At 36.1% G+C, this 27,577-nt stretch overlaps 1 protein-coding gene across 1 annotated transcript; it reads left to right on the forward strand.

Annotated features, from left to right (window-relative positions):
* Positions 1-2,353: 2,353 nt before the first annotated feature.
* Positions 2,354-27,527, forward strand: LOC306877362 (aspartate--tRNA ligase, cytoplasmic-like). Its single transcript, XM_079429087.1, has 18 exons — positions 2,354-2,502; positions 5,939-6,041; positions 6,876-6,905; positions 7,650-7,707; positions 8,368-8,460; positions 10,952-11,054; positions 14,751-14,853; positions 16,583-16,663; positions 17,736-17,795; positions 20,880-20,991; positions 23,909-24,043; positions 24,833-24,980; positions 25,458-25,604; positions 25,707-25,749; positions 26,204-26,284; positions 26,374-26,485; positions 26,673-26,744; positions 27,128-27,527. Exons 1-18 carry the CDS (start codon positions 2,480-2,482, stop codon positions 27,217-27,219), a joined length of 1,596 nt encoding a protein of 531 aa, XP_079285213.1. The 5' UTR covers positions 2,354-2,479; the 3' UTR covers positions 27,220-27,527.
* The last annotated feature ends 50 nt before the right edge of the window (positions 27,528-27,577 follow it).

The raw sequence follows: 27,577 nt of genomic DNA on the forward strand, positions 1-27,577 counted from the left end.
GAATCAGTAATTTACCTTTTAAATATATATATATAATTTGAATTAATTAAAAAATGTTAAAATGCAAAATTCTTAAAAGCTGTACTTTTTATATGCAAAAAAATGCAAGAAAAGAAGAAAAATTACAAATATTCTTAATTTTATCTTTTGATTTAGTAAATTCTTACTTTCTTAAGAATTGATATTTCTGTTGATACTGCATGAAGACATGCACTTTTGGCCTCTGTTTGCAATGCAAAGATTTCAGTCATCAAGATGTGGTCTATTGCTTGATGAATAATCATCAGGTACCAGAAGCCCTGAAGAAACTATAAACCACAGTGATATTCACAAGGTTTATATCGTTATGTCTTAACTCATGTTTAACACAGTGGGCTAAAATTACCATTTCTAAAGAGTCCAATGAGGTGTGAAGTACCCTGCATCAGACTTTAAGGTTTATGGTTATTTTTCAGTGTCTGCTCTCACAGTAAGAGGCCAGTAAAAATAGAGCATTCGGTGCTTCATTTTGTTCATTTGGAAATGTTGGAATGGTTCTGTCATTAGCATAAGAGCTGTTCTCAAAAGCCACGCCACTCCATTAACACTCCATTGAGCTCAGCTGGACCATCTCTCCCATCTCTAAACTGCCATTTGAAAAGAGACAAACCAAAGGGAGCTTCTGGAAGTCTGCTGGGAAAACCCTATATTATCAGTCAAGTCAAGTCAAGTCTGCTTTATTGTCAATTCTTCCACATGTATAGCACATATACATACAGAGAATTGAAATTGCGTTACCCTGGCTCAGACCCTTGGTGTAAATAGTTAACATTAAACACGTTCAAATACAGATAATACGGTTTAAACATATGTACATACAACTCTATAGCTATACAAGTAAGGACATTATAGAAAAAAAATAAAGAAATAGATAAAGTGGCATAAGGCGCATGGCAGATAGTGCAAACCAGTTAAATAAAAACAAAACTGTGCAGATATATTTGTAGTGCAAAAAGAGCTTATCAATCTGAGAACATTGTAGAAAAATAAAAATAAAAAAAGATAGAGAAAGTGGCATAAGGCACATGGCAGAATAGATAGAGTGCAAACCAGTTAAATAAAACAAATCCCGGATCTCAGACAACCCTAAGCCAAGCACATCACAGGTCAAAAACAGATGTTAAGTTCATCCAAACACTCAAATCACAATCCTTTAATAATTAATGTCTTAAAGAAAAGAATTGCGTGAGAAGAACAAAAGAACACACATAGACAGTATCCCTGCTGAAAAAACAAACAAACAATAGAACCATCACTGAAAATCCTAATGGTTTCCACTACAAATAGTGTAGAAGACAAGTGTTGAAGCAACAATACAAGATAGTTATTGGGATTTTCTGTAAAAATTGAAAGAGATATGATGCTAGAACCTTATTTGGCTGATTTAAGCTGACTTCATCCTACCATTACAAACCATCAGCTTTTAACCATTAAAACCAGTAAAATGTTTTTCTGTAGTGTATTCCATTAGGATTTATTGGTTTCACCAAGCCACCAATAGAAAGCCACAAGTGACCAGCAGAGACCCATTACAGTTTCCATTCAAATCAATACAAGTCCCATTATAACCAGTGCAACCTTACGAATGATGTGATGGTGTCTATTGTTTGTTTGTGTGTTTGTATTTAGAAAGTAATGAAGGTAAATGAGTTGCTGTTTTAAAGCCAGCTGCTTCTCGGCCAGAAATGTGTTTATTTCGATGCATAAATAAAGCTGTGAAGGGAACTTTGTTGCACAGAAGGTTTATCAGACTATATTTCCTACTCTTGCCATTGGTTTACATTGTTTTGACTGAAGGATCAGGAAGGAAGTTTCCTGCATCAGGACCTACTGTGACCAATAGCCCTTGAAAGACTTTATAGCCACAACAGAACAGAAACGATGGTCTGTAACTCAAGAGAAAGCCTGTTTATTATCCAGTGACACTGCTAATATGAACCAATCCTACTGAGAAACACATCATATATAGAGTATGCATGTAATATATTTGTTTGCATGCTGCACAGTAGGTCTATGTTTGTGGGAAATGAATATTCATCAGGTTACAGGAGTGTTTTAGCAGCCCTGAAGTGACTATAAACCATAGAGGCGGAACATCTTCACAGGGTTTATTTGGTTTAACTCATATTTAACTCATTATTTTTCTGGGATGGCAGCAGGATTGCAATGTTTTATTTCACTAATTAATTTCACTGTTTTATTTACACGAGCTGAGCAGCTAACAGAGCGCGTGCGGATAAACCAGTAACTAGGAACCTTTTGTCGTGGAGACGTGTTCTACACGGACTCTCCGCGAGGAGGCTGTGAATGTGCAACACCAAAACACTTCCGCACTTCTCCACACGCACACCGTTCCCAGTGGCTGTCACTGCACATGAACAAACCCCAAATCTTGAACTTCTAGTGCTTTTGTTTCACTGCATCCCTTCAGAGCCGAACTATGACTAAAGACACTGTTCAAGGGTGAGAACACAATGTCGTTGTTTTGCGCGGATGTGCTATATTTGTGGTCAGGGCACTGATTAGCTTGTTTAGCTGCTAGCTGAGTTACAGATGATTGCATCAGCAGATCTTTAACTATGAGCTGAACAGGGTCTCTATATACTAACAGTTGGACTTAAACAAGCGCTCAGACACGATAAACCTACTTTTGCCACAGTTTTAAGTTTTTAAACTTAGTTTGGAATCAATTTACTGACATAGAAGAGAATAAACTCATAGATATCCGTCGTGGAGACGTTTAAAATGCAACACTTTAATGTTATAAAGCAAACATGTGATATGTGTGAGCAGTACTAATGATGTACTAGTTACAGATAGTTACCCGTTTTTAATAATCAACTTAATGTCTATTAATGGCGTAATGCTGCTTATATATATATATGTGTATATATATATATATACTTATTTATTTATATAATTATTTATTTATATATGTGTGTGTGTATATATATATATATATATATATATATATATATATATATATAAAAAATTTTTTTTATTTTTTTTTTTTTATTATTATTATTTATTTATTTTTATTATAGAAGCCGTGATACTTTTTGTTTCTGGCTTCTATGATAAACAGAAAGCTCAAAAGAAAAGCATTTCCAATAATTGATGTGGAAAATCATCTATAAAGTCATGAAAATGAATTGATCAATAACCCTGGATCAGATAAAAAAAGTAAAACTCTTGACCTGCTTTTACTTTTCAAAAAACAAAGTGAAAGTAAGAAAGATTTGTTTTGATCTCAGAAATTACATTCATTTTGTTTCATGTTAGTTATAGCAGACTATTTTTTAAATGGAGTATTTATGTAATAATGCCATGCTGTGCCCAAAGCAGTGTTATCTAAACAATACTGTCTATGGTTTAATACATAAACATAATTTGATGAGTCAACAGCTGCTTTCTGGTGGTGTGGAGCTGCACCCTTACTCTTATAGCCCTGCTCTGCTCTGCTCTGCTCCTTGTGTTTCTGTGTAAATAACCTCGAATCTGACACAGGCCTTTAATTATCGGCAGCCTTCTCATTCTCTTCTATCTGCACCAGTGCCTCCAATATCCTGTGAGCAGAAATTGCAGCGATGCTTTGGGAGACCGTCATCCATGAATTCCCTTGAAAACTGCTCCGTGCTGTGCATACCTTCACTGTGGCCCTGTATGTCCTCCGCTGCCGTTACGTGCTAATGCATAATGCAGAGGGGGGAGTAGAGTTGTTTATTGCCCGCTTTGGCACGGTTGAGGCCTCAGCGGTGCCCGCGGCAGTAGTAGTGCTGGGGAAGACTTTCACCGATCCATTGTGTTTAAACTTCTGTAGCTCTGTGTACAGGCACCTGATCCTGTGTTGCCTGAGGGCTGCCATATGGTCGCCTGCCCAGATTCTGCTGTAGATCAGTGTTGGATAAAGAGCAGCGGAGTCACAGTTTCTCTGTTGTTTGGAGGAATTGGTGTAATAGTAAATTCTGTTGAATGTCTTGAGGTGGAGCATGGGTTTGTTCTGCTCATGTTGTTGACCACCTGTTACTCTTGTGGTTTCAGATTAAATGGTGCCATTCATATCCTTAGAGACAGCACAGAATTTAAAGTTAGCAAATGAGTGATTTGTAACGGGTGTATTTAAAGCGGTTGGTCAGTCCTGTTAACCGGAAACCATGTGTTATATATTGAGAGTTTAAAATGGTAATGGAGATCACAGAGGCATGTCATTTCCTTTAACCTCTGACCTGTGATCAGTTTACATATTGTTGGGGTGTAATTGTGTTTGTAATAAATAACTGTTGTACTGCTCAGTAATTAATCTCTGCCGTATATTAACTAATGATGGATGGATGGTGGTCTTGGCAATATTAGCCTCACTTGGTTAATGTCTGGACTGGTGTTAATGCCAAAATAGAAAGTCATTTCAGAGTAATTTATTACATTTTTCACAAGTAAGCTTGTTTCCTGTCATATTATTATATAGAGGAAATAAGCTAGTGTGTGTGTTTTTGTTTAATTGCCAATTCTTATATAGAGCATGCAGAATGTCCAGTGTCATGTAATTAATTATAATAACAGGCTAGGAAATGAAATTCCAGAAAAAATGTTTGAGTATTGCATTTCATCAGTTTTGTGTGGAATGTGTGTATTTATCAAAAGTTTGGGGTCTGTAAGATTTCTGAAAGAAGACTTTTATGCTCTCCAAGGCTGCTATAAATATTATTAAATGTTATTGTTATTTAAAATATCTATTTTCTATTTTAATTAGTGCTGTCAAATGATTAATCGTGATTAATCGCATCCAAAATAAACATTTTTGTTTACATGTGTATGTGTACTGTGTATATTTATTACGTGTATATATATATATAAATAGACACACATGCGTGAATATATTTAAGAAAAATGTTATGTTTATATATTAAATATATTTATATACAAATTATACAAATATAAATATATACATGTAAATACATATATATTCTAAATATATACTGTGTCTGTATTTATATTTATATAATATACACAGTAAGCATGCATATATTATATAAACAAAAAACGTTTATTTTGGATGTGATTAATCGTTTGACAGCACTAATTTTAATTTATTTTAAAACAGAGATTTATTCCTGTGATCAAAGCATCATTACTGCAGTCTTCAGAGTCACATGATCCTTCAGAAATCATAATAATATACTGATTTACTGCTTAAGAAACATTTATTATTATTATTATTATCAGTGCTGAAAACAGTTGTACTGCTTAATGTTTTTGGAAAAACTGATACATTTTTTTAGGGTTCTTTAATGAACAGAAATATCAAAATATAATTTATTTGAAATGGTATTTTATTTGTTTCATTATAATTTTTCCTTGCTGAATAAAAGTAATGGTTTCTTTTAAAAAAATCATACTGAGCCCAAGCCTTTGAACTGTTGTGTATATATATATATATATCAAGACACCATACAAGAGAACTGACAATTGACCCTAAATTATTTTTTTGGGGCATTTTATATACATATGAAAAATGATATGTTATTCAGATCTGACACAGCCACCATGCTGCCACTACAGTGTTAGTTACTATATGCACTTGTGATCATGTGATATGGACTGAAAAACTGCCGTTGCCAATATGTGGAACGTAATTGAAATCACATCATTAAAAGTGAACTGAAAAATCTATTTTCATTATCGATCGTTACTGTCACTTCCATGTTCCCATTCATTACTGTTATATCAGTCTGTTGCTACAGTATGGGACAAAAAGCCAGCGGGATGCTGTGCCTATGCGTGTAAGCCGAGGTTGGAATGCTTTTCACCATCTTTCAGACAAGCTTCCTGAAAGGAAATTTAAAAAAGGTAGATGGAAGTTTGACAGAGCTGTTTTTGTTGTGTGATGTTCCTGTTTTAGAGCCGGTGAGGAGGAGCAGCAGGCCCAGTCGAAGAAAGCCCTGAAGAAACAGCAGAAGGAAGCAGAGAAAGCGGCGAAGAAGGCAGAGAAGCAGGCCAAGCTGGTGAGTGTGTGCCAGGAGACGCAAACCACTGCAGTATGGAGGGCTTTTCATTGTTTTGCAATTCCTGTGATTATAAATATGTGCATGTGCCTGAACAAAGTGGCATTTGTGCATCCAGAAAATATTTCCACAATATTTTAAACAGTCAGAATGAGCATTGTGCTTATTTTGTTTGCTTAATGTCTTGTTTTCTTAGGAGTGAGTGAAATTTGGGCTGTGAGGTTTGTTCAGTACTGTGCTGGCTTTTAATCTGAAAAATCTAAATATTGAGAAAATCGCCTTTAGAATTAAGAACTTAATTTGGACAACTTTAAAGTTCTTAAGTTTTTATATATTTACGGTAGGAAATTTACTAAATATCTTCATGGAACATGATCTTTACTTAATATCCTAATGATTTTTGCCATAAAAGAAAAATCATTAATTTTGACCCATACAATGTATTTTTGGCTCTTTTTTTTGTCTGCTTGACATTTGTGCAACATTTTGTCAAGTGAGTGATTCAGAGACTGGAAACATGAGCAGAACACATTTATAAAGCCATTCTTATTTAAATTGACACATTGATTTGAATAATTTACAAAGAATCCAGTTCTGTTTTACCTAGAAAAGTCCTTTTATTTTCCATTTTCGCACTCTAATGTAGTTGCAGACATCAGTAAGTGTTTGAATTTGTGTCATGGCATTTTGGTAAGATTGTGAAGTGAACTTGCAGCACTTGGCTTTCTCCAGAATAATCAGTATGTGTTTAATCTTTATGTTAGCTCTTACGGAGGGTCTGTTTTTCCTCTACTGTTGAAGTTTTATTGAGTTCAGTTTCTGTCTTTGATTCAGGCCGCAGAGCAGCAGGAAGCTGATGAGGATGTAAGTATTTACTGTTCACGGTCCAAATTCACATTTTCTGTCTGTTATTAGCCATATCAACTGTTATAGACATTAAAACAAAAGATGTACTTACGTTCTTAGTGTCCCAAATATATTATGAATATGTATTTTGGAAAGATTTTTCTTCTTTTTTTTTTTTTTTTTAATGGACTGGTCACATTTTCCTTTCAGTTACAATGAATGGGGACTTTTTAAATGTATTTTTCTTAAGTAAATGGACCATAATGACCCGTTTAAGATATCATTCACTGCATATCTTGACATAACCCTGGCAATGTTTGTTTCAAGAACAAATTATTCTTTTGAGTTTAATATTTATCAATCAATTGGTTGATCCAGTTCACAAAACAATCTGAAAGATTTGTTTAACTCATTAATGATCCATGATCCAATCATGAGGTTCTCAAATTAACAGCTTACTAGAAAGAATGATTATCAGTGATAAACAAATTGCTGTATTTTCAACGAATGAATGTATTTTGGATTTTGTTTACTTGCTAAATATCCCTCAAATGGACTTCTTTCGATGCTTTGTAGTTGTTTTTTATCATTGATGAGGCTTGAAAGTTTAAATACCCATTCAAGCATTCTCCTTTGGAAAAAGTCATGTTTTAAATAACATAACGGGTGAATAAATGATGACAGAATTAACAGATTTTATTTTTGCCGAACTGTTCCTTTAAGATTCATTACCATCCCTGTCTTCTCTTTTTCTCCTCCCAGGATTTTGCCAAGGATCGCTATGGGATCTGTCCTATGGTCCAATCCCAGCAGAAACTGGGTCAGTGTCCTTCTCAGTTTTTAAGTGGAGATTTAGGAGGGCATCTCGCTCCCACAGGATGAATATAGACAGGTTTCCCAGTGCAAAATCTGCTGTAGAATGATAATTAGGAATGTCTTTGAGTTTAAGAGATAATCTAATGCTGTCGGGATCTCCCTGGCGTGTCCTTTAGCTCTCCCTGATGTTCCTCCCCTCGCTGTCACACATAATAGTCTTGAATGACTGTATGAGATAAATCTGGGATGAGGAATTAGGGTGACATTACTCCCGACTGTCCGGCTGCGAGAACAAAGTCGTCTCCCACCAGCATTCCTCTCGGGCAGAGATAGATGAAGCTTTCATGTGGGTGGATTCTGGATCAGCCAAACGCCCTGAGCACTTTAACTGGGGCTGAGCGGACCGCCCCGTCTCTGCTGCCTCATAATAAAGTCTGAATGCGAGTCAGCGGAGGCAGGGTGACACTGTATTTGTCAAAACAGAGAAGAATTCACGTGATGGTCACATTTCAGACGGGGCTTGTTATGTTTCATATTTATTAGCCCTCTTCCCGGTGGCTTTGTAATCCGAGTGAATGTCTTTGTGGAGATCTGTGTACAAGGGGGGAGGCCTGTCGTCTTTGTCTTTTCTCTGAGTCTCTCTCTCTCTCCTGGATGGAGGCAGACAGGGCGTTGGTGCGTGTCCAGGACCTGACACCCGAGAAGGCAGAGCAGCAGATCTGGGTGCGCGCCAGAATTCACACCAGCAGAGCTAAAGGTAAACACCCGCCTCCTCACTATTACACAAGCTCATCTGCTGCTGGAAGTGTTGCTCAATTCATTTCAACACATGGAAGCTGCTCTTACCAAAGCTCAAGGCTTTCTTATTTGACATGCCGGATGTATTGTTGCATTAATAAACACTAAAATTACAGCTCCTCAAACAGAAGAAACCTGTGATAAACTCTTATTAATGACGTGGCATAAATGGCATGAAAATAAGCTATATGAAACAAATCCTAGCGTAAGAATTAGTTTTTACTAATTTTAAATCTAGGTTGTTTTTACAAGATGTCTTTTAGGTCATACAAGATTTGCACATGGATATTTATTATCAAAAGGTGAAGAACCACCATCATGCCATTAATTGCCAAACTAAAATGACTGTGAAGCATATTTTATTGGATTGTACTGTTTTTAATGTAAATGGACAATGGTTTTATTCAGAGGTGTGTTTAACTGATTTATATAAAAATGTATCACTTGAATGTATTTTAGAATTTTTGTCTAGTGTTCATCTGAAATGTCTTTTATAACCTTTTGTTAATCGGTATACCTTGTATAATTTATTCAGAGATCGCCATGAAAATAGCCTTGATGCTGGCATGGCGTTAAAAAGTGAATGAATGAATAAATAAATAGCTCAAACAGTAGAGCATGGGTTTGGCACCAAGGTCATGAGTTGGATTTAAGGGAATACAAGAACTGATAGAAATGTCCTTAAGTATATACACCTGAAAAATGCAATGTAAGTTGATTTAGATAATAACAAGTGATTAAAGGCTTCAATTTAAATTTAAATAACAGACATCATCATAATTATACATTAATAATAGCATTTCTCCCCGTGAATTTCACATCAGATTATTATAATTTTTTAAAATTGAATTTAAACTTTAAACAGGAAAGTTTGTACTTTGATCAGTATAAAGGTGCTTAGTTTGGAAGCGACCTCTGAATAAGCTGTTCTTCATGCATTGGTAGACTATTAATAATAGACAGTGCTCTTTTTTGTGCTAATTTTGCTAACTAGATCTACTTTTGCTGCATTTGCCAAATTACATTGGCAAAATTTGAGATCTTTTAACTCAAAGTTGGATTAAAAATGTGAAATATATGTACATCTGAGGTGATAACTACACGTTTCAAAAATTGCATGCAGCATACTATTTAAAATGTTGATTGTTGCGTACTGCTTCATATACTGTTTTTGTAGTTTACACATAGTGTGTATATAATGCACAGTGTGCTGTTAGCTATATTTTATCTAGACTTATTTTCTTATGTTCCTCCATACATGTGATGCACATTCTTAAAATAATAATAATATATAATTTTTCCTACTTTTCAGTCCTGTAATTTTCCATACCCGTGGTTAATGGAGGTGACGAGGTCCATGAGGGACATGGGTGCCCTCAACATGGGCCTTATCTGTGCCAAATATTTTATTCGGATGAATTGCAATGACGTTGAAAGCTTATGAAAATAGTGGCCATTTTCACTACAGAACTGACAAACACTCCTTGTGGCTGTGTTTTATTGATGTCAATAGAAACTGTTTGGTTGAATCCTCAGCTTAAATGAAACTTTGTGGCTTCCCCTGTCTGTTCCACACAATCCAAGTCTGAAGGGCCCACACGTACACGTCTGCTTTGAGAGTGCAGTAATGAATAAACCACGGCTATATCACTAGTTTCCTTCCACTACGGCTTCCATGTCAAGGATCCTTTAACCCCAGCTTCCTTCATTCTGTAGGTGTGCTCTGGGCTGAAGGATGTCCTTCAGCACAACAACATCCTGATTTCTGTTTTTAACTTCCTACCCACTCAGCTGTCTGTCTGACAGCCTCTGAACACCGAGGGGGACTTCACAGAGTCTGGGTGGTCTCTGATCTTGACCTGATCCGTGTCAGGTTTGCACCAATCAGAGTTTGTTCACTCTCAAGGTGTCTGATTAGCAATCTGGTGACAAGTCAAAACTACACGCATTGTGTGTTTCAAAGAGACGTCCAGATGTTCTGTTGATAGCTGACAGTAAATTTGCTGCTTTTTTATTTAACTCTTCTGACAAGAGCATGCTCTACTTTGATATCAAATCTAAATCCTAGTTTGTTAGAGATTTAAATAAGTAAAAGTCTTTAGTAATTGATTAAAATGTATTGTTGATTCTGGTTTTGTGATCTTTGCTAAACTGAATTTAATTGAATTTGAAACTTTCATTGTACCCACCAACAAAATTTCACATGCAAACTCCACACTAAATGCAATTTAAACTAAATAAAGTAACAATTTAATGTGTAATTAAACAGAACAGACTTTGCTTAATTTATTATGAATTAATTCTAGATTATTAATTTCTTTAAAAAATAGAACTGCCCCCAAACTTTAGTGTATATTAAGTAATATGATTGTGCTTTTTGTCTTGGGCAGTAAGTACCCGTCTGTAAGGTATGCTCCGGTATGTGTTCTGACAGGTTGTTTTCTCTCCAGGGAAACAGTGCTTCTTGGTCCTGCGTCACCAGCAGTTTACCGTGCAGGCCCTGCTCGCCGTGGGAGATCGTGCAAGCAAGCAGATGGTCAAGTTTGCAGCTAAGTGAGTATAGGCCATGTTTCCTGTCAAACAATGGTGGGAAAAGTGAAGTCCTGGCGACTCGCTCCATTTTAACGTGTTAAGTGGCGATCGATAAAGTTTCACTTCAGAACAAAAGCTCCAGTTTTGCAGTCTGAAACAGCTTTCCCTCAACACCGTAATGGGTCATTCCCCTTAAAACAACAAACAGTAGATACATCAGAGAGACATGTCTACTTAGAAGTATGACTTGAATGAATGGGGTCAAATAGAGGGGTTGTGGGACAATAGGACAAACATTAACTCACAAAACTGAAACCTTTTATTCCGCCTGGATGTATGGAAATGTGTATGTTTGAATATTTGCATGATTCGTTCTGTTGCATTCTTGCTTGAAATGTTTCTTGCTTTCACAACTGTTTGATAGACGAAACTGTGTTTTCAAGTCCACCTCTATTCTTTTAAGAGGGTCAGAGGGTGTGTTGCTTGACCGTGTTAACATCCTCTGTTTGCTCACGCAGCACTGAATGGCGGCTAAACTCTATTCACATTATCAGTCATGAATTAGGAAGGGTGTTGTGGTCTGGGGAGTTCCTTACGCTGTTGATCTTGTTTCCCATTGCTTGAAGTTCTTGTAATTGTTCTTGACTCAAATGGTTCTGGTTGATATCTGTGCACTTGTTATTTCTGAAGGATTTCTCCTCAGAAGGAATCTTAGATGAGCGCTTCCCCACGCTCGCAGATCACTGAAACAGATTTTGTGTTTTGCAGAGAAACTTCCTCTCTTTGTATTACGTAAATGTTAGTGGAGTAACATGGCAGTTAAGTTAGAGAGTTTCAGTTAGAGGATGTTTAACACACCCAAATGCATAATGAATATATGAGCTATACCTATTTTTAGAGTTCCAGAATTCTCTAAAATAACGATGTGGTGTATTTTAAAATAATGCACACCTGTATTAGCTGCATTACTCTAAAGATGCACACTCCTCATGTTTACCCGGAAGCACACATTCCCTACAAACATGATTCATTATTCAGTTTTTTTTTTTTAATTCCTGGAAAATATCATGCATGTTTGATTACTTCAGGATGAAGATTACTTACTTTAAAATTAGATTGGATGAGCTGTGTTGTAGATTTTTAATTTATTTATTTGTAGAGTTTTTTTTAATTTTTTTATATTATTATATAATCCTTGGCTGAATATATATGTAGCCTATGTATCTATAATTGTCAGTTTCTTTAATTATATTGCAATTGCTGTCATTTTTTTAAAAGCAATGAACAAATGCATTACACTGAGTTTTACTGTTATTAATGCTGTTATGCATTATGAAAGTAGTTTTAATGCATTATGCCATTTAATGCATTGCAAACCTCATAAATAATTTTAGATTATAACACTTATACATTTAAATTCAGTTATAATTATTTATAAGATATAATGTATTACAATGCATATTATGAATAATTAAAATGCATTATACCCTTTAATAAGCCTTTATAATGCATTATACATAACGGCTTTAAGTAAAGTGTTACCATTAACGTTTATTTTCACATGCTTTACCATGGTAACATTCACTGTAACATTCAGCATCTCAGTTTAAATATCACATGGTAAAGATTAAAACATTGTAAACTCATAAAGTGCATATTCTGAAACTAAAATCTATTTAGATGACCTGTGTTCAAAGACAAAAAAAATACAGAATTTTTATATTAATTTAGATTATTTGGCAGAGACAATTATCAGTGTATTCTAAGTATTTAATGAATGTTGCTGTCTTTTGTCATATTGCCATAGCCACCTTTTCTAAAATCAATTACCAGCTCAAATGATGAGTTTTACCATGTTTAATGGTTATGTCCACATTCTTTTACCATGGTAGAATCCCAGTATCATTAAACCTCCCATGGCAAAGGTTTTAATGCACCTTTGTATTTATAGAAATTTATCTCAAACCAAAGCGATAAAGCCACTCACTTCTGATTTTTTAATTTTTTACACCACTTCAAATCCCGTTCATGCCTTATTCGTTCATAATAAGGTTATTAAGAAGTGCTTCAGACCCTGATTAGAGTGCGTCTTGCTCCCTCAAACCTATATAGAGACTTTACAGACACGTTCTGGAGCACAGCTCCCCCTAGCTAATGGTCAGTGGATGTGTAGTCTTCATCACTGAAGCTTGTTGAGAATCAAATGTTGTGTGATAAAGCGTATGTGCAGGTCAAACACACTCGCTCCCTGTGTAATCCTCTCTTTATATCCACCTCTCCCTTCAGGCCAGCGTGCTTTCAATGCACAAGCACTAATGCAGAGCCCATCATGGGCAGCTTAGTGTTCAGTAGCCAGACTTAATCAGGACTTATGAAGAGCAGCGTGTCTGTATGGAGATAGTTAGAGAGGGCCGTGTAAGCAGAACTGATCCCAGAGCGATGTGGCCGCTCTCAGAGCAGCAGCTGGCAGGGACCGGCGCATCTCATTCCCTCTCTCTCTGGTCTCTCATTACTCCTTTGTAATGACTGGAGCTGAAGGTTGCAATCTCAATTTGTGCCGTCTGTCTCTGAAGCAGACAGTTGGCCGTCATCTTAACGTTTGACCTTAGAGAGGCGACATGGCTTAGTCTTGCCAATCTTAAATTGTTTCATTAAAAGGAGTAGGTCATCCAAAATGAAAGTTGCTCATGTCGTTCCAAACCCCATTGGCTTTATGTATTTTTTGACAGATCGTGAATGATAGTGACCATGTCTGTCAAGCTTTAAAAATTTAGATCCAAATATTCATCAGAAGTTTCTCATTTTGTGTTCCACTGAAAACTAATTTGGAAAGTGACCGGGTTTTCATTTTTAGGTTTTCACTTTACTGCTAATATTTTTGCAGTATTTGTGGTGCTGAGAAAATCCGTAGTGTTTCATCAGTGAAAACAATGTGGTTTGTCTTCACAACAGCGATCTATTTGAGTTGTAAAGCAGAACTTGTGTGTACCATGTGATGGAGATCGTTTGAAACAAAGCTGAATTGCAAAGGTGCTGTTGCCTAACAATATAATCTCACGAGTTTCCATGAAGTTGTTCTGCAGTTTCTGTTTCATATGTGCTACTCTGAATGTGTTTTATAAAACACCTAAACTTTTGTTCTGAGGTGAAACAGTTTTGTTTTTGATCATTATCACCCGAGTCTAATAAATCCACACATTGCACATTTCTAAACATGAATTTGTGTTTTGAAGTTCACACATGTTTTGTGACTAATTAATTTTATAAATATTCTGTCTACACCTTTGTTTAAAAATTTATTAATACTTTTAATCAGTAAGGACACATTAAATTGACCAAAAATGGTGGTAAAGACATTGTTACTAAAAAATCTGATTCCAATAAATGCTGTTTTTGTAATGTTTTATATTAATCAAGGAATCCTGAATCATGCTAGTTTTCACACAAACAACAGTTTTGAAATGTTTCTTGGGTACCAAATCAGCATATGATTTCTGAATTACACTTGCAGTCTTAGTGAGCAATAAGAGACTGGAAAGAAAAAAAACCTGTTGACCTGTCGTGTAATCTCTAAACATCCCATAATACTTTTTGTATTATGTTTATACAAGAATTTTAAAATGTATAATTAGAATATTTTTTTTTAAATTGCAGTGTTTGGGTTTGCAGCTGTCAAAATGCATTTGTTCCCCTCATGCTGCATATTTGTGTTTATAGCCTCACAAAGGAGAGCATCATTGACGTGGAGGCCGTGGTGAAGAAGGTGGAGCAGAAGATCGAGAGCTGTTCCCAGCAGGATGTGGAGCTCCATGTGGAGAGGGTAGAGATCTGAGATGCATCTCTGTTACTTGATTGAGAGAGCACCTTTCAATGTTCTCTGTAAATATGGAAAGTTGAAATAACATTTCACAAAAAATAGGCTCTTTATATGAAGAGTTTAATTAGCAAAAACTGATAAACGCCACTTTTAAAAAAAAAAAAAAATATTATTCTCCACATATAGCTCGATCTGAACCCGAAACACGATTTGTCAAAAAAGCCGGTATTGTCCACTCTCAAGGCATCGTGAGTTTATATTTTACTGCAGAAGCCAACAAGCTCCGTGTTGTTTTTGAACAGAAGCCGATAAGTCCATTCTAGCGAATCAGCGCGCTGTATTCAGGTCAGGTGACACGGCTACTTTCACTTTGAAAAGACGTGAGAGCAGTTTGGTCAAAGCTGACTAAAAGTGATCGAGGATGAATCATTTCCACAAACTTGATGAACCTGTGATATCTTCTTCAGGGCGTAAACGGAAAATAAGCTGAAACGTTTTCACAGAGCCTTGCAAAAGCACTGCGTTACAATGGAGAGGGAAAACTGTGTATAATCACATCCATACAGTTTATGATCACAACAACAGCAACCTTTGTCAGGCATCTGAGGAGATTACTAAGATTAAACCAGTGCTTTTGTGTAACTCTGAAACATGAAATGTGGAGTTATCTGCTTTTGTCATAAATCAAACTTTTAATATATAAAAAAACACTTTCAATGAACTATAATTTTGTAAATGACCTGTATTTGTGTAAGTTATTATTACTTAAGGCCAGACACTGCAGGTGGAAATAAATAGTTATCTCCTTACTTACCCAGTGGATTGATTGCATTGATAATTGCAAACATTTTTTGTATTACAAGTTTTCTAAAATGTTAGGTTTAGATATCCAAATGAGTCATTATTTAATGAAATATGCTCTAATTTGCATACATTTCTAGTCCAAAAATCTAAACACTGGATGATGTCAGTTTCAAAATTCTTGTTTAATTTTATTTGACATATTAGAGTTTTGGGTCTCATTTTTGTCACTCCGTAATTCAGGAAATGCTTAGAACGGACAGAAAACACTATATTTTCACAATTTTGGGGGGAATAGAACGTTGTATATAAGCAAGCAAATTATATATGAACAAATCCCTCTGTCAGGATATATAGACAGGAATAAAACTGTAAAGTTTTGGAAAACTGGAAAACACTTTCCACTAGTCTGAAAAAACACTTTATGAAAAACTAAAAAGCCCAAAAACCTGACAGGTGCATGAAAAAGCAGTGTTTTTGCCTGCAGTGTCTCCTCTTTATCAGAACAACCCAGTTTGATTGATATTACGTGGAATGCACAATAAAAAAAACTTGATTTCTGAACATTTGTTTTGGCCTTACATGTGCTATAAACAAAGAATTATACCAAGAACCTATTTGCAGGTACAATTCTTCTGTAGTAACATGCTGTTAAATGAATAATTCACTCCAGAATGAATATATGACCATCATTTTCTGACCCTGGTGTTGTTTCAGATCTATATGACTTGGGGAAGAGTATGTGGAACACAAAAGGAGCAGTTTTGCAGAAGCTGCTTTAGTTCATGCAGTGAAAGTGACCAGAGAGTTCACTGTTTCACATTCATTGTATGGAAAAAAAGCAGCTTGGGCATTGTGCTTGATGACTTCTTTTGTTTTGTGTCTAATAATAGCCTAAACTCTCTTTCCCTTTTCTGTGTCATGATCTCAGATCTTTGTGATCAGCCAGTCTGAGGCCAGACTTCCCCTTCAGCTTGAAGATGCTGTCAGGCCGGAGGGAGAAGGAGACGAGGTGAGAAAGTTGAAAAGCAGCACAGAAATGAAAGCTTAAAACGTTAAACAGATCCCTCATTTCATTGTTACGATAATCCACAGCCTAATTGATGTAAGACGAGTTGAGGTGAAAGGTTGTTTTCTCTCTATTTCTGTTAGGAATGCACTACTGCACAGTATATACTCAGAATGGTATGCATTAAAGGGATAGTTAAAATTCTGTCATCATTTTCTCACCCTTGAGTGGTTCCAAACATGTTTTTTCTTCTTCTAATGAACACAAAATAAGATATTTTGAAGAGTGTGTGTAAGCAAACAGATGCTGGTCCTTGAGTAAATAATGACAGAATTCTTTTTTGAAGTGAACTATCCCTTAAAGCAGCAGCCTTTGTTTTTTTTAAGGCACTATACAAATAAAAATAACCTTGCTACATTGTTGAGAGCATTACATTATGGTATATAGTATTCTATATGGTCTAATCTGTTTTGTATTTCTCATAGCAAATGCAGCAGGTCATACCATAAATACAGAACATTTGCATACTTTGCACAGTACAGAAATGGCTATTGTGAACATGGCTTCTGTCTCTGCCTGTCTTTCTTGATGTCAGACAGTGTTAATGTAGTAAGAAGAAACCAGCTGCAGTTGCTGTCCAGGTGTTCTCTGCAGGGATTCCCCGATGTCAGTCAGACAGAGCATCTGCCGCCTCATTACGCCTGTGTCTTATCGGGCGGTCTGAGGATGAGCGGCCTGTTGATCAGTCTTCAGCTCCTACAGGCTTTATGAAGGAAACATAACTCTTAGAGCTCAGGGGCCTTGGGGCGTCTGCAAGAGAAACAATTTGAATCTAGAGTCAGATTTATATACTGTAATTCTGGGTAGTGTTGTATATTATACCTGTATAATTTCCAGCTTGTAGTAAACTTTATTTTTGTAAATGTTCATGGCAGAAAAAAATATTATACCATGATAGAAGAAAATAAATCATATAGGTTTGGAATGAGATTTCAATCAGATTTATTTGTGAGCTGTCAACAGAATGTTGTAGAAATTCTTTGAGTAATCATGATATTTTCTGTTTTTCTTTCAGGAGGGAAGAGCCACAGTTAATCAGGACACTAGACTGGACAACAGAGTCATCGATCTGAGGGTAAGCCTGTATCCATCTCTCTGATTTCATTTAAGATGAATTATCTGTCCCTAGGGGTCAGGATTTGGCTGGTTAGCATTGTCCTGTAAATAGTCACATGACATTTACATCTCAGGTGATTGGCCCTGTACCAGTCAAGCAAATGCCAATAGACCTAAGTCAGGTTAGTTGCCCTATTGAATGTAACACTGATCAAATGAAACTGTGAGGAATAGACTTGCAGTATTTACAATGGCTCACAGTGAATGAAAGTCCTAGATCATAACATTTTTTACAATTTAAAACTTTCAAAATGATTTTATAGATTTGTCTGCTGAATTTTTTTTTCCGAAAGACATTACATCAGCTTAACAATCAGTTTGTGTTAAAGAACAGTACAATCCATTAAATTGATGTATGGTTTGTTATGATCGGACAATATGTGGCTGAGATACAACTATTTGAAAATCTGGAATCTGAGGGTGCAAAAAAATCTAAATATTGAGAAAATCTCCTTTAAAGTTGTTCAAATGAAGTTCTTAGCAATGCATATTACTAATCAAAAATAAGTTTTGATATATTTACAGTAGAAAATGTACAAAATATCTTCATGGAACATGATCTTTACTTAATATCCTAATGATTTTTGGCATAAAAGAAAAATGGCCTTGCGAACACTAGAGTACAGAATTACCAAATTTTGCCATAAGTTACATATATTAAGGTTCTGCAATATATAAATATATTGTGGAAACTTAATTTCCTGTAGAGCTGCTTTGCAATGATTTGTATCGTAAAAAGCGCTATACAAATAAACTTGAACTTGAACTATAGTGATGCACGCAGCTCATTTCTATACTCCCCGAGTGAGAGACGTGTGAGGATGCCAACTGAAACCTGCATGTTTACACACTCCGCTGATAGCAGCTTTGCATATTAACTGTACAACCACTCAGCTTCACAGAAGAGTCACTTAATGTCCTCGCAGCGCACTGCGTTATCATGATCTGCACTGAGAATATAGACAGACTGTCTTAATCTGTTGACTTCTTGATATTTATTAGCAGGTTAATAAGAGGAAGTCCTATTGCCCTGTATATATTACACTTACTGCATTACGGCCATAAATGATCACACTAACTGTTATTTTAAAAAAACATGTAATTTCTGCAGGTTTCCCACAGTCATGTCCATAACCTTTGCATGTTTATATAAAGTCTACACTTTCATAGTTGCATTCAGCTATATTTGATCACTAGAAATTTGCTGTTAGTGAGTGCAATCTCTATTTCATGATTTGTTAAACTACTCAAATTCATTAGTCAAAAGTTGTAGGATCTCATTTCAAATGACATGTCACTAATGATAATATGGGTTTTTGGGGGGCATTTCCCCCCCCCAAAACCAAAGCTGTCTACCTAGATGGAAAAGTTTTCTTAAAGGAAGGCAGCAACATTATACTGCCTTCTAAGATATACCAGATGCAATACCAGATGGATGGATGGATGGATGGATGGATGGATGGATGGATGGATGGATGGATGGATGGATGGATGGATGGATGGATGGATGGATGGATGGATGGATGGATGGATGGATGGATGGATGGATGGATGGATGGATGGATGGATGGATGGATGGATGGATGGATAGATAGATAGATAGATAGATAGATAGATAGATAGATAGATAGATAGATAGATAGATAGATAGATAGATAGATAGATAGATAGATAGATACAGACATACAGACATACAGACATACCATGTGACACTGAAGACCGGAGAAATGGCTACTGAAACTTCAGCTTTGCCATCACAGGAATACATTACATTATTAAATATATTAAAATAGAAAATAGATATTTTAAATTGCAATAACATTTCATAATAGTATTTTTAGCAGCCTTGCTCAACATAAGTCTTCTTTCAGAAATTGTACAGTTATTTGTAATTTGTAATAAGTCACAATATTGCTGTTTTGCTGTATTTTTTTTATCAAATAAATGTGGCCTTAATGAAAAATCTTACTGACCCCAAACTATCTGTGTACTTATTTCAGTACTGAAAACTGAATAGTTCAATCTAATTAATAATGACCTATTTTACCCATTATCTATGTCTCCTATTTATTATGTTGAGTTCAAACTTCATCTTGATTAACACCCTTTACAGTCAGTACAACTCTGCTTGATGACCAGAAACTATAAACTCTTCTTCAGGACTGCACGTCAAAATTAGATTTAAAAGCAGCAATCAAATCTGACAATAATAATATCATAAATCTAGCCTCAAATCATGCAAAAACAGCTGTTTTGATGCCAGTCCAGTTTATGCACATGCTTGTAGATCTGACTTGCTGTTTATCAAATCGGTCATATTTCATTAGAATAGTAGAAGTGTCTATATAGACTGCTCACTAGGTTTCTGAACAGCGTCATTTTTCTGTTATTTACAGGTCTAAAATCCCCCTAAGGGGAGTGGAGGTTTGTAATGTGGTTATAAAACTACAAACATGGAACCAGAGTAGATCTAATTACCTTAAATCTCCACAGAAATCTTAATGTTATTCTAGCACAATGAATTCTTGTCTGCAAAAGTGAGTCTGTCCTAACCGAATCAAATCTTGAAATATTGATATAGAAGCCGTTTCTCTAGGATTTATGCGAGCTGTCTGTACGTGACGAAGAAAGAGGAAACGTGGCCCGTATCGCGGGTCATCAGGGAGTCATCTGATTCATGGGAAATTCAGGCTGAGAAAGCTTTTTTGTTTGAGACCCGAGGATTCAGGAGCTTTGATTGTTGCTGAAGATTGATTTTTCAAGCACTCTGTCCCTTTGGTCCTGTGAAGAGGACCTAATTTATTTGTATCTCTGACAAAAATGACCAGAATATATTCAGTTGCCAGAGAGATTTTATTAGAGCAAAATCAAAAGAGGTCTTTTGAGATCTAGCATTATGTTTTCTCCAGAACTTCACAATGCAAAGCAGAGGTTTCAAGGTGTTACACGGCATGAAAACAGCAGTGCTGACATCAGTCCCTGGCAACACCCAAACAAACGGGTTACATAACTTGTGTACTAACCCATGCGTCTTCCTTCACAGACCACGACCAGCCAAGCCATCTTCAGGCTGCAGTCAGGCGTGTGTCAGCTCTTCAGAGACACGCTTATCAACAAGGGCTTTGTGGAGATCCAGACCCCCAAAATCATCTCTGGTACGGCCTTCTCCAAGTGCACTTCATCTCTCTGCATACCTCTGAAGAAATGCCAGAGGAGTAGTTCACTAGTTATTTACTTGCATATCAAAACTCAATGAAAATGAATATGTTGTGTGCCAGATTAAGCAGCGAGCACAAATAATAGCACGATATGTGACCCTGAACCATAAAACCAGTCTTAAGTGTCAAGTTTTTGAAATTTTCCATTGATGTATGGTTTGTTATGATAGGACAATATTTGGCTGAGATACAACTATTTGAAAATCTGGAATCTGAGGGAGCAAAAAAATCTAAATATTGAGAAAATCTCCTTTAAAGTTGTTCAAATGAAGTTCTTAGCAATGCATATTACTAATCAAAAATGAAGTTTTGATATATTTACGGTAAGAAATTTGCAAAATATCTTCATGGAACATGATCTTTACTTAATATCCTAATGATTTTTGGCATAAAAGAAAAATTTATAATTTTGATCCATACACTGTATTGTTGTCTATTGCTACTAATATACCCGTGCTACTCATGACTGCTTTTGTGCTCCAGGGTCACATATAAGCAGTTATTTTACAAATTGGCTAAATTATCATCATGTCTTACCAAAACAAATCCACCTCTGAAACAACTTTTCTTCTGATGTAATGAAGGCCGGGTTATGTGCTGAATTATGCTACATTGTCTTTGCATGTTTCATTTTTCAACTTTCATCTTCAGGTGAAAGACAGACTTTGTCTGGTGATGTATCTCTAAACATTTAGTCAGTTTAAACCCGCCTTTCTTAGAGCTGACTGTAAGCTCATGTTGAGTAACCTAATAATCCATTTCATTTGGATGTACGTCACAATCTAGAAGAGAAGAAGTCTCTGCTTCGGTTATATCTTCAACCTCACAGAGCATTTGAGATGACACGAGGCAAATGATCTTGTCTCCATGTTCACGCTGGAGTATCTGTATTCATGACACAGGTCTTATCTCTGTCCTCACACACTGAGCCTCCTGAATGATTTCCTGCTCCCGCTGTCCAACTTAGTTTATTGTTCCTTCTCTGCACCTTCAGTCTCTAAAAATTTCAATTTCAAGGATTGATACTTTTTCATTTTCTGAGGTAAAAAAAAAAAAAAAAGACAGCGACACTGTCAAAACACCGGCTGAAGAAAAAGTGGTGTTTATTAAGGAGATATGTCTCCAGTCAGTAATAGGATGCCATGTTAGCACTCTTGAGATGGTGGGTACACCGAGAGCTATCAGATCTGCTGGGATTCATGAGCACAAAGAGTTCAAAACTCAAAACTTTCTCAGCTCTTTCTATTCATCAGAGAATCCTGAAAAAATAGCAAAGTTTCCACAAAAATATTAAGGTGCTGTTTTCGACATTGATAATAGGTAATAATTAGAATGATTTCTGAAGATCATGTGACACTGAAGACTGGAGTAATGATGATGGAAATACATTACAGTTTAAAATGTGACCCTGGACCACAAAACCAGTCATATGGGTCAGTTTTTAAAAATGTAGATTTATACATCATCTGAAAGCTGAATAAATAAGCTTTCCATTGATGGTGTAGGACAATATGTGGCTGAGATAAAATCTGGAATCTGAGGGTGTCTAAATCTAAATATTGAGAAAATCACCTTTAAAGTTGTTCAAATGAAGTTCTTAGAAATGCATATTACTAATCAAAAATGAAGTTTTGATATATTTATGGTAAGACATTTGCAAAATACCTTCATGGAACATGATATTTACTTAATATCCTAATGATTTTTGGCATAAAAGAAAAATAATAATTTTGATCCATACAATGTATTGTTGGCTATTGCTACAAATATACCCCAGCGACTTAAGACTGCTTTTGTGCTCCAGGGTCACATATATATTCAAATAGAAAACAGTCTGTACACAATAGTACTATTTCACTGTATTTAAATAAAAGTAGTCTTTGTGAACATGAGACTTCTTTAAAAAATATCAAAATAAATAAATCATAATGACTGCAAACTTTTTGTCCCTTTTGAAGCTTGATATTATAAATCACAATTTACTGATTCCCATGGAAGACTGATTCTACCATAAAAAGTAATTGTGAGATAACGTTTAAAATAAGACAAACTGAGAGTTGCATTGTAAATCATAAGGTCACTGTTACATTTTTATTTATTAAGTTATATTTTGAGGCAGAAATGAGCTTTCATTTTAGTGCTGTAATAATTTTATTGGTATAATAAAAGAATAATGACAGGGAATGTAAAATATATATTTTTTTATTCATTTATAAAAATAATAAATCAAATCCTTAATAAATCTAATAAAAAACAACCCCCCCCCCACACACACACAAACAACAACACATTGTATTAATTTTAATTCATATCTGCGTTACTGCTTTTATTCGCCTAATACTGGAACGTTTTGGGACAGGAACGTTGATGGAAGTCGAGCACCAAAATGATGTCGCTCAACTACTTCAAGCAGCTCTTAAATACGCTGCTTTTTTAGTCCTCCAATGATTTTAAAGACTGGGTATTACGTCAGTAAAGGCCTTGGTGGTGTTACAACACTTTCAGCAAAACCCCCCGTTGTGTTTATGTGGTTTTTCGCTGTTAAGGAAAACAGTTACTTTCATTTCCTCTGTAGCCCGGCCAGCCAATCAGAAAATGCCTTAGTGACACATTTTGAATTTAAAGTTTGCCGCCTTCGGTGAGATCTACCACCCGCAACAGATCAACATCGTGTTCTTTCAGTAAAACCGCATGGCATCCGGTGCCCACACCCAACTCTACGTGTCCTCTAGAACATCATGTTCTTATGATGGCCATATTTCCATGAGAATTATTAGCACTGCTCTGTCCTCACATCTGCAGACAACATAATATCTATGATCACAGCGCATGTGTTTTTGTGTATTTTTCACAGCTGCCAGCGAGGGGGGAGCAAATGTCTTCACCGTCTCCTACTTTAAAACCAGTGCATACCTGGCCCAGTCCCCTCAGCTCTACAAGCAGATGTGCATTTGTGCTGACTTTGACAAAGTCTTCTGTGTCGGACCAGGTAAAGCATGAAAACACACCCTTTCTTTCCCTTCTACATCCTCAGATCATCTCTAAGGTGATCGCAAACAATCCAGAAGACCCAGAGACGATCATGGCCTCAAAAGCATCTGGCCGCTGTCACCTTCAGCAGTATCTCCTCTCTGCCAGTATGCAGATCAGGACATACTGCAGGATAAACAGACGGATTGCACAGAAATCCCTCCTGTGCAGCACACTGAATAGAGCAAGAATATCAAACACTTTCAGCAGAGCCCTGGGACGCAAGACTTCAGGAAGTCACATTGTAGAAACAGCTTCTTTTTTTTCCTTTTACCTGGAAATGTTCAAAAGTGCATCATTCTGAGACGTTATTGATGGTCTGAAAATTTAGTGTTGTTTTAGAATTCTTTTATATACTATTATAGTTATTCATATTTTAATTTTAATTTAGGTTTTAGTAATTTTTTTGTTTGTCATTTGTCGTTTAGCATTTCTGTTTATTTATTTTTTACTCCTTTGCATGCTTATTTTATTTCAGCTTGTTGTAAAAGCTTAATTTTAAGATTTTCATATTTATTTAATTTCAGCTTTATTTAAATTAACAATAAATATTTAAATAGTTGAGTTTTGGTTTGACTCTAATAACACTGTAACGCAATTTGAATTTTGAAAATGTTATTTCATGATAAATTTCTGTCAGCCGTGAACACTAGTAATGTGTTTAAAGTGAATCCCCCTGTGGTTTAATTTAAATACTGCGGTTACTATGAATGTGAATGACTCAGTTGACTGCAAATGTTTCTCCTAGTGTTCAGGGCTGAGGACTCCAACACTCATCGCCATCTGACTGAGTTTGTGGGGCTGGATATTGAAATGGCTTTCAATTATCATTACCATGAGGTCATTGACTCCATTACTGACACCATGGTTCAGATCTTTAAGGGACTGCGTGACCGGTAAGGGACGTGACCCCTTCAACATGGCTTTAAATGTGCAAAAAGAAAATTAGTGAAGTCCTATTTCCTTTTAATAAGAAGCAAATCACATGAGAATAGTCACATGAGTTTCTCTTGAAATTCATAAAAAATGACACGTGAAAGAAATGCCAACAAGTTCATGTGGTTTATAATAACAAAGATGTACACTGCCATCTAGTGCTCAGGTTAATACTGCAAGTCTTGTGATTTTGTGGCAAATGTTACTTACAAGGCAATCTGTCCCAGCTTTCTCTTTATGTGGAATTCATAAATGATTGATCCAGCATTGAGGAAAAATAACATTTACCCACTAATGCTATGGAAAACAGTATTTGGAAGATGAAACAAATGTTTTAATGGTTTCACTTTTGAATTTTGGGCCCACATTCCATGCAAGTCTCCGTTCTTCCTACTTATTCTCTCTCATCATGTGTCTGTGATGTGAATGCACTCCAGGTTCCAGACAGAGATCCAGACGGTGAATAAGCAGTACCCCAGTGAGCCGTTCAGGTTCCTGGAGCCCACGCTGAGACTGGAGTATAAGGAGGCGGTGGCGATGCTCAGAGCTGCTGGGGTGGAAATGGGGGATGAAGAAGATTTGAGGTCAGGGTGGCTTTCTTGATGGAATTTCCCACATTGCACACGCAGGGAATCTGTAACACATCTTAGAACAGATCTGTGATCATTCATTTTTTTCTTCCTCAGCACACCTAATGAAAAGCTGCTTGGTCGTATTGTGAAAGAGAAGGTAAAAGATCTTTTAAGCATTAATAATATACTCTACTATTCAAAAGTTCGTGGTCAGAAAGGTCTTTTAATGTTTTAAAAATATAGTCTCATGTTTATTAAGGCTGCATTTATTTGATTAAAAATGAAGTTTTTCTTTTTTTAAATATATTTTAAAATGCAGTTTATTTCTGTGAAGGCAAAGCTGATCATTACTCCAGCATTTTTAAATTTTCTTTGACATAAAAGAGCAGACATACTCTAAAGCTCAGAATAATTTATGGAAACTACAAAAAATGGGTAATTCTGAAGTCTGTTTGTGACTCCTTTGTTTGCTTAAGTTCAGAGAAAGTGGAAAATAACCTAAATTATCAATGGTTTTAGCTCCAGAAATATTGAAACCAGGACAAATATGTTTGTGCAAATGAGTAGAATATTGCTCATATAAATTAAACACACCTTTGTGTTTATTTTAGTATGACACTGACTTCTATGTGCTGGACAAATACCCCTTGGCGGTAAGGCCATTCTACACCATGCCTGACCCCAACAACCCGGTAAGTGTTTAGAAGCCTATAGATCTAAATCCATCACTTTAGTCAGCGGCTGCATCGTTCATAGCAAACTCTACATGTTCTTCCTGCAGAAATACTCCAACTCGTATGATATGTTCATGAGAGGAGAGGAGATCCTGTCTGGAGCTCAGAGAGTTCACGATGCCCAGCTGCTCACTGAAAGAGCAATGCACCACGGCATCGGTAACTACACTGCATCACAGCATCCGTGCTCTTAAAAGTGATGCTCCACTAAACAGGAATACACAGAATGTGGAGTGACTGTAATGCATTTGATTCACAACTCTTTGCACTTCATCCTTATGGTAAATATTGACTACTCTGAAGTCTGTTTTGTCATAGATGATACATGTTTTGCTCTGTGTTACAGACTTGGAGAAGATCAAGGCCTACATTGACTCGTTCCGTTATGGAGCTCCTCCTCATGGTGGCGGTGGCATAGGTAACAAACATTTTTACAATCTTAGAAATTACTGTTCAAAGGTTTTGGGTCATTTAAGGCATTTACACATCACCATTTTTCTCAGTAAATATATTTCTAAAGGTTCTGTTGACTTGAAATTTTCACCAGATGTCGGTAACAACCAAAATAATCCATGCATACAAAGGGAGGTGCAAAAAGGCATGGAAAGCCAAGACACCAGCTGAAATCTATCAGTAATTAGAAAGCAGTCCTGCCCCTATGTATGGATTACTTGGCTTGTTACCGACATCTGGTGAAACTTTCAAGTCAACAGCACTTTTAGTGCTAAAATATTCCGTGTCAGTTTTTTAGCTCTCATTTGCTGCACTAGTGCATGATGTTAAATGTCTGGCATCTCTTAGGTCTGGAGAGAGTGACCATGCTTTATCTCGGCCTACATAATGTACGTCAGACCTCCATGTTTCCTCGTGACCCCAAACGCCTGACCCCATAAAGATCAAAGCAGCCAACCTCTCGGACAGCCAGCCATCAGGGATCTGGACGTGCCATGATGATTAACCCACACAAATTCAGCCACTTTTATAATACTTATTACCAGACACAACGGGATGTTAGATAAAACTAATGTACTTTGAAGGGAATCAGTGTTAACTGCTATAATACAGGTGATGTTGTGACATGCATTATTAAAGTCATACTGTACGTGTAGGTGTTTTTCTACTGATCATGTTCCTTGACACCAAGTTTCCTAACAAATAATTTAAATAGTACATGCATAATAAATTAACAAAATGGTACGTTTCTGAGTATTTTTCTTTGAAAATGATTTTTAATGTTGTACATGTATTCTT

The sequence above is a fragment of the Barbus barbus genome (assembly GCF_936440315.1).
Source record: "Barbus barbus genome assembly, chromosome: 11".
NCBI classification, from domain to species: domain Eukaryota; kingdom Metazoa; phylum Chordata; class Actinopteri; order Cypriniformes; family Cyprinidae; genus Barbus; species Barbus barbus.

What these genes read in the sequence shown, in the direction of transcription:
- LOC306877362 (XM_079429087.1), top strand. Translation starts at nt 2,480, where the DNA reads ATGACTAAAGACACTGTTCAAGG. An exon ending in ATGGTCAAGTTTGCAGCTAA is followed by an intron (nt 11,055 to 14,750) that starts GTGAGTATAGGC and finishes TTGTGTTTATAG; the next exon opens with CCTCACAAAGGAGAGCATCA. An exon ending in GGGGATGAAGAAGATTTGAG is followed by an intron (nt 25,605 to 25,706) that starts GTCAGGGTGGCT and finishes TTTCTTCCTCAG; the next exon opens with CACACCTAATGAAAAGCTGC.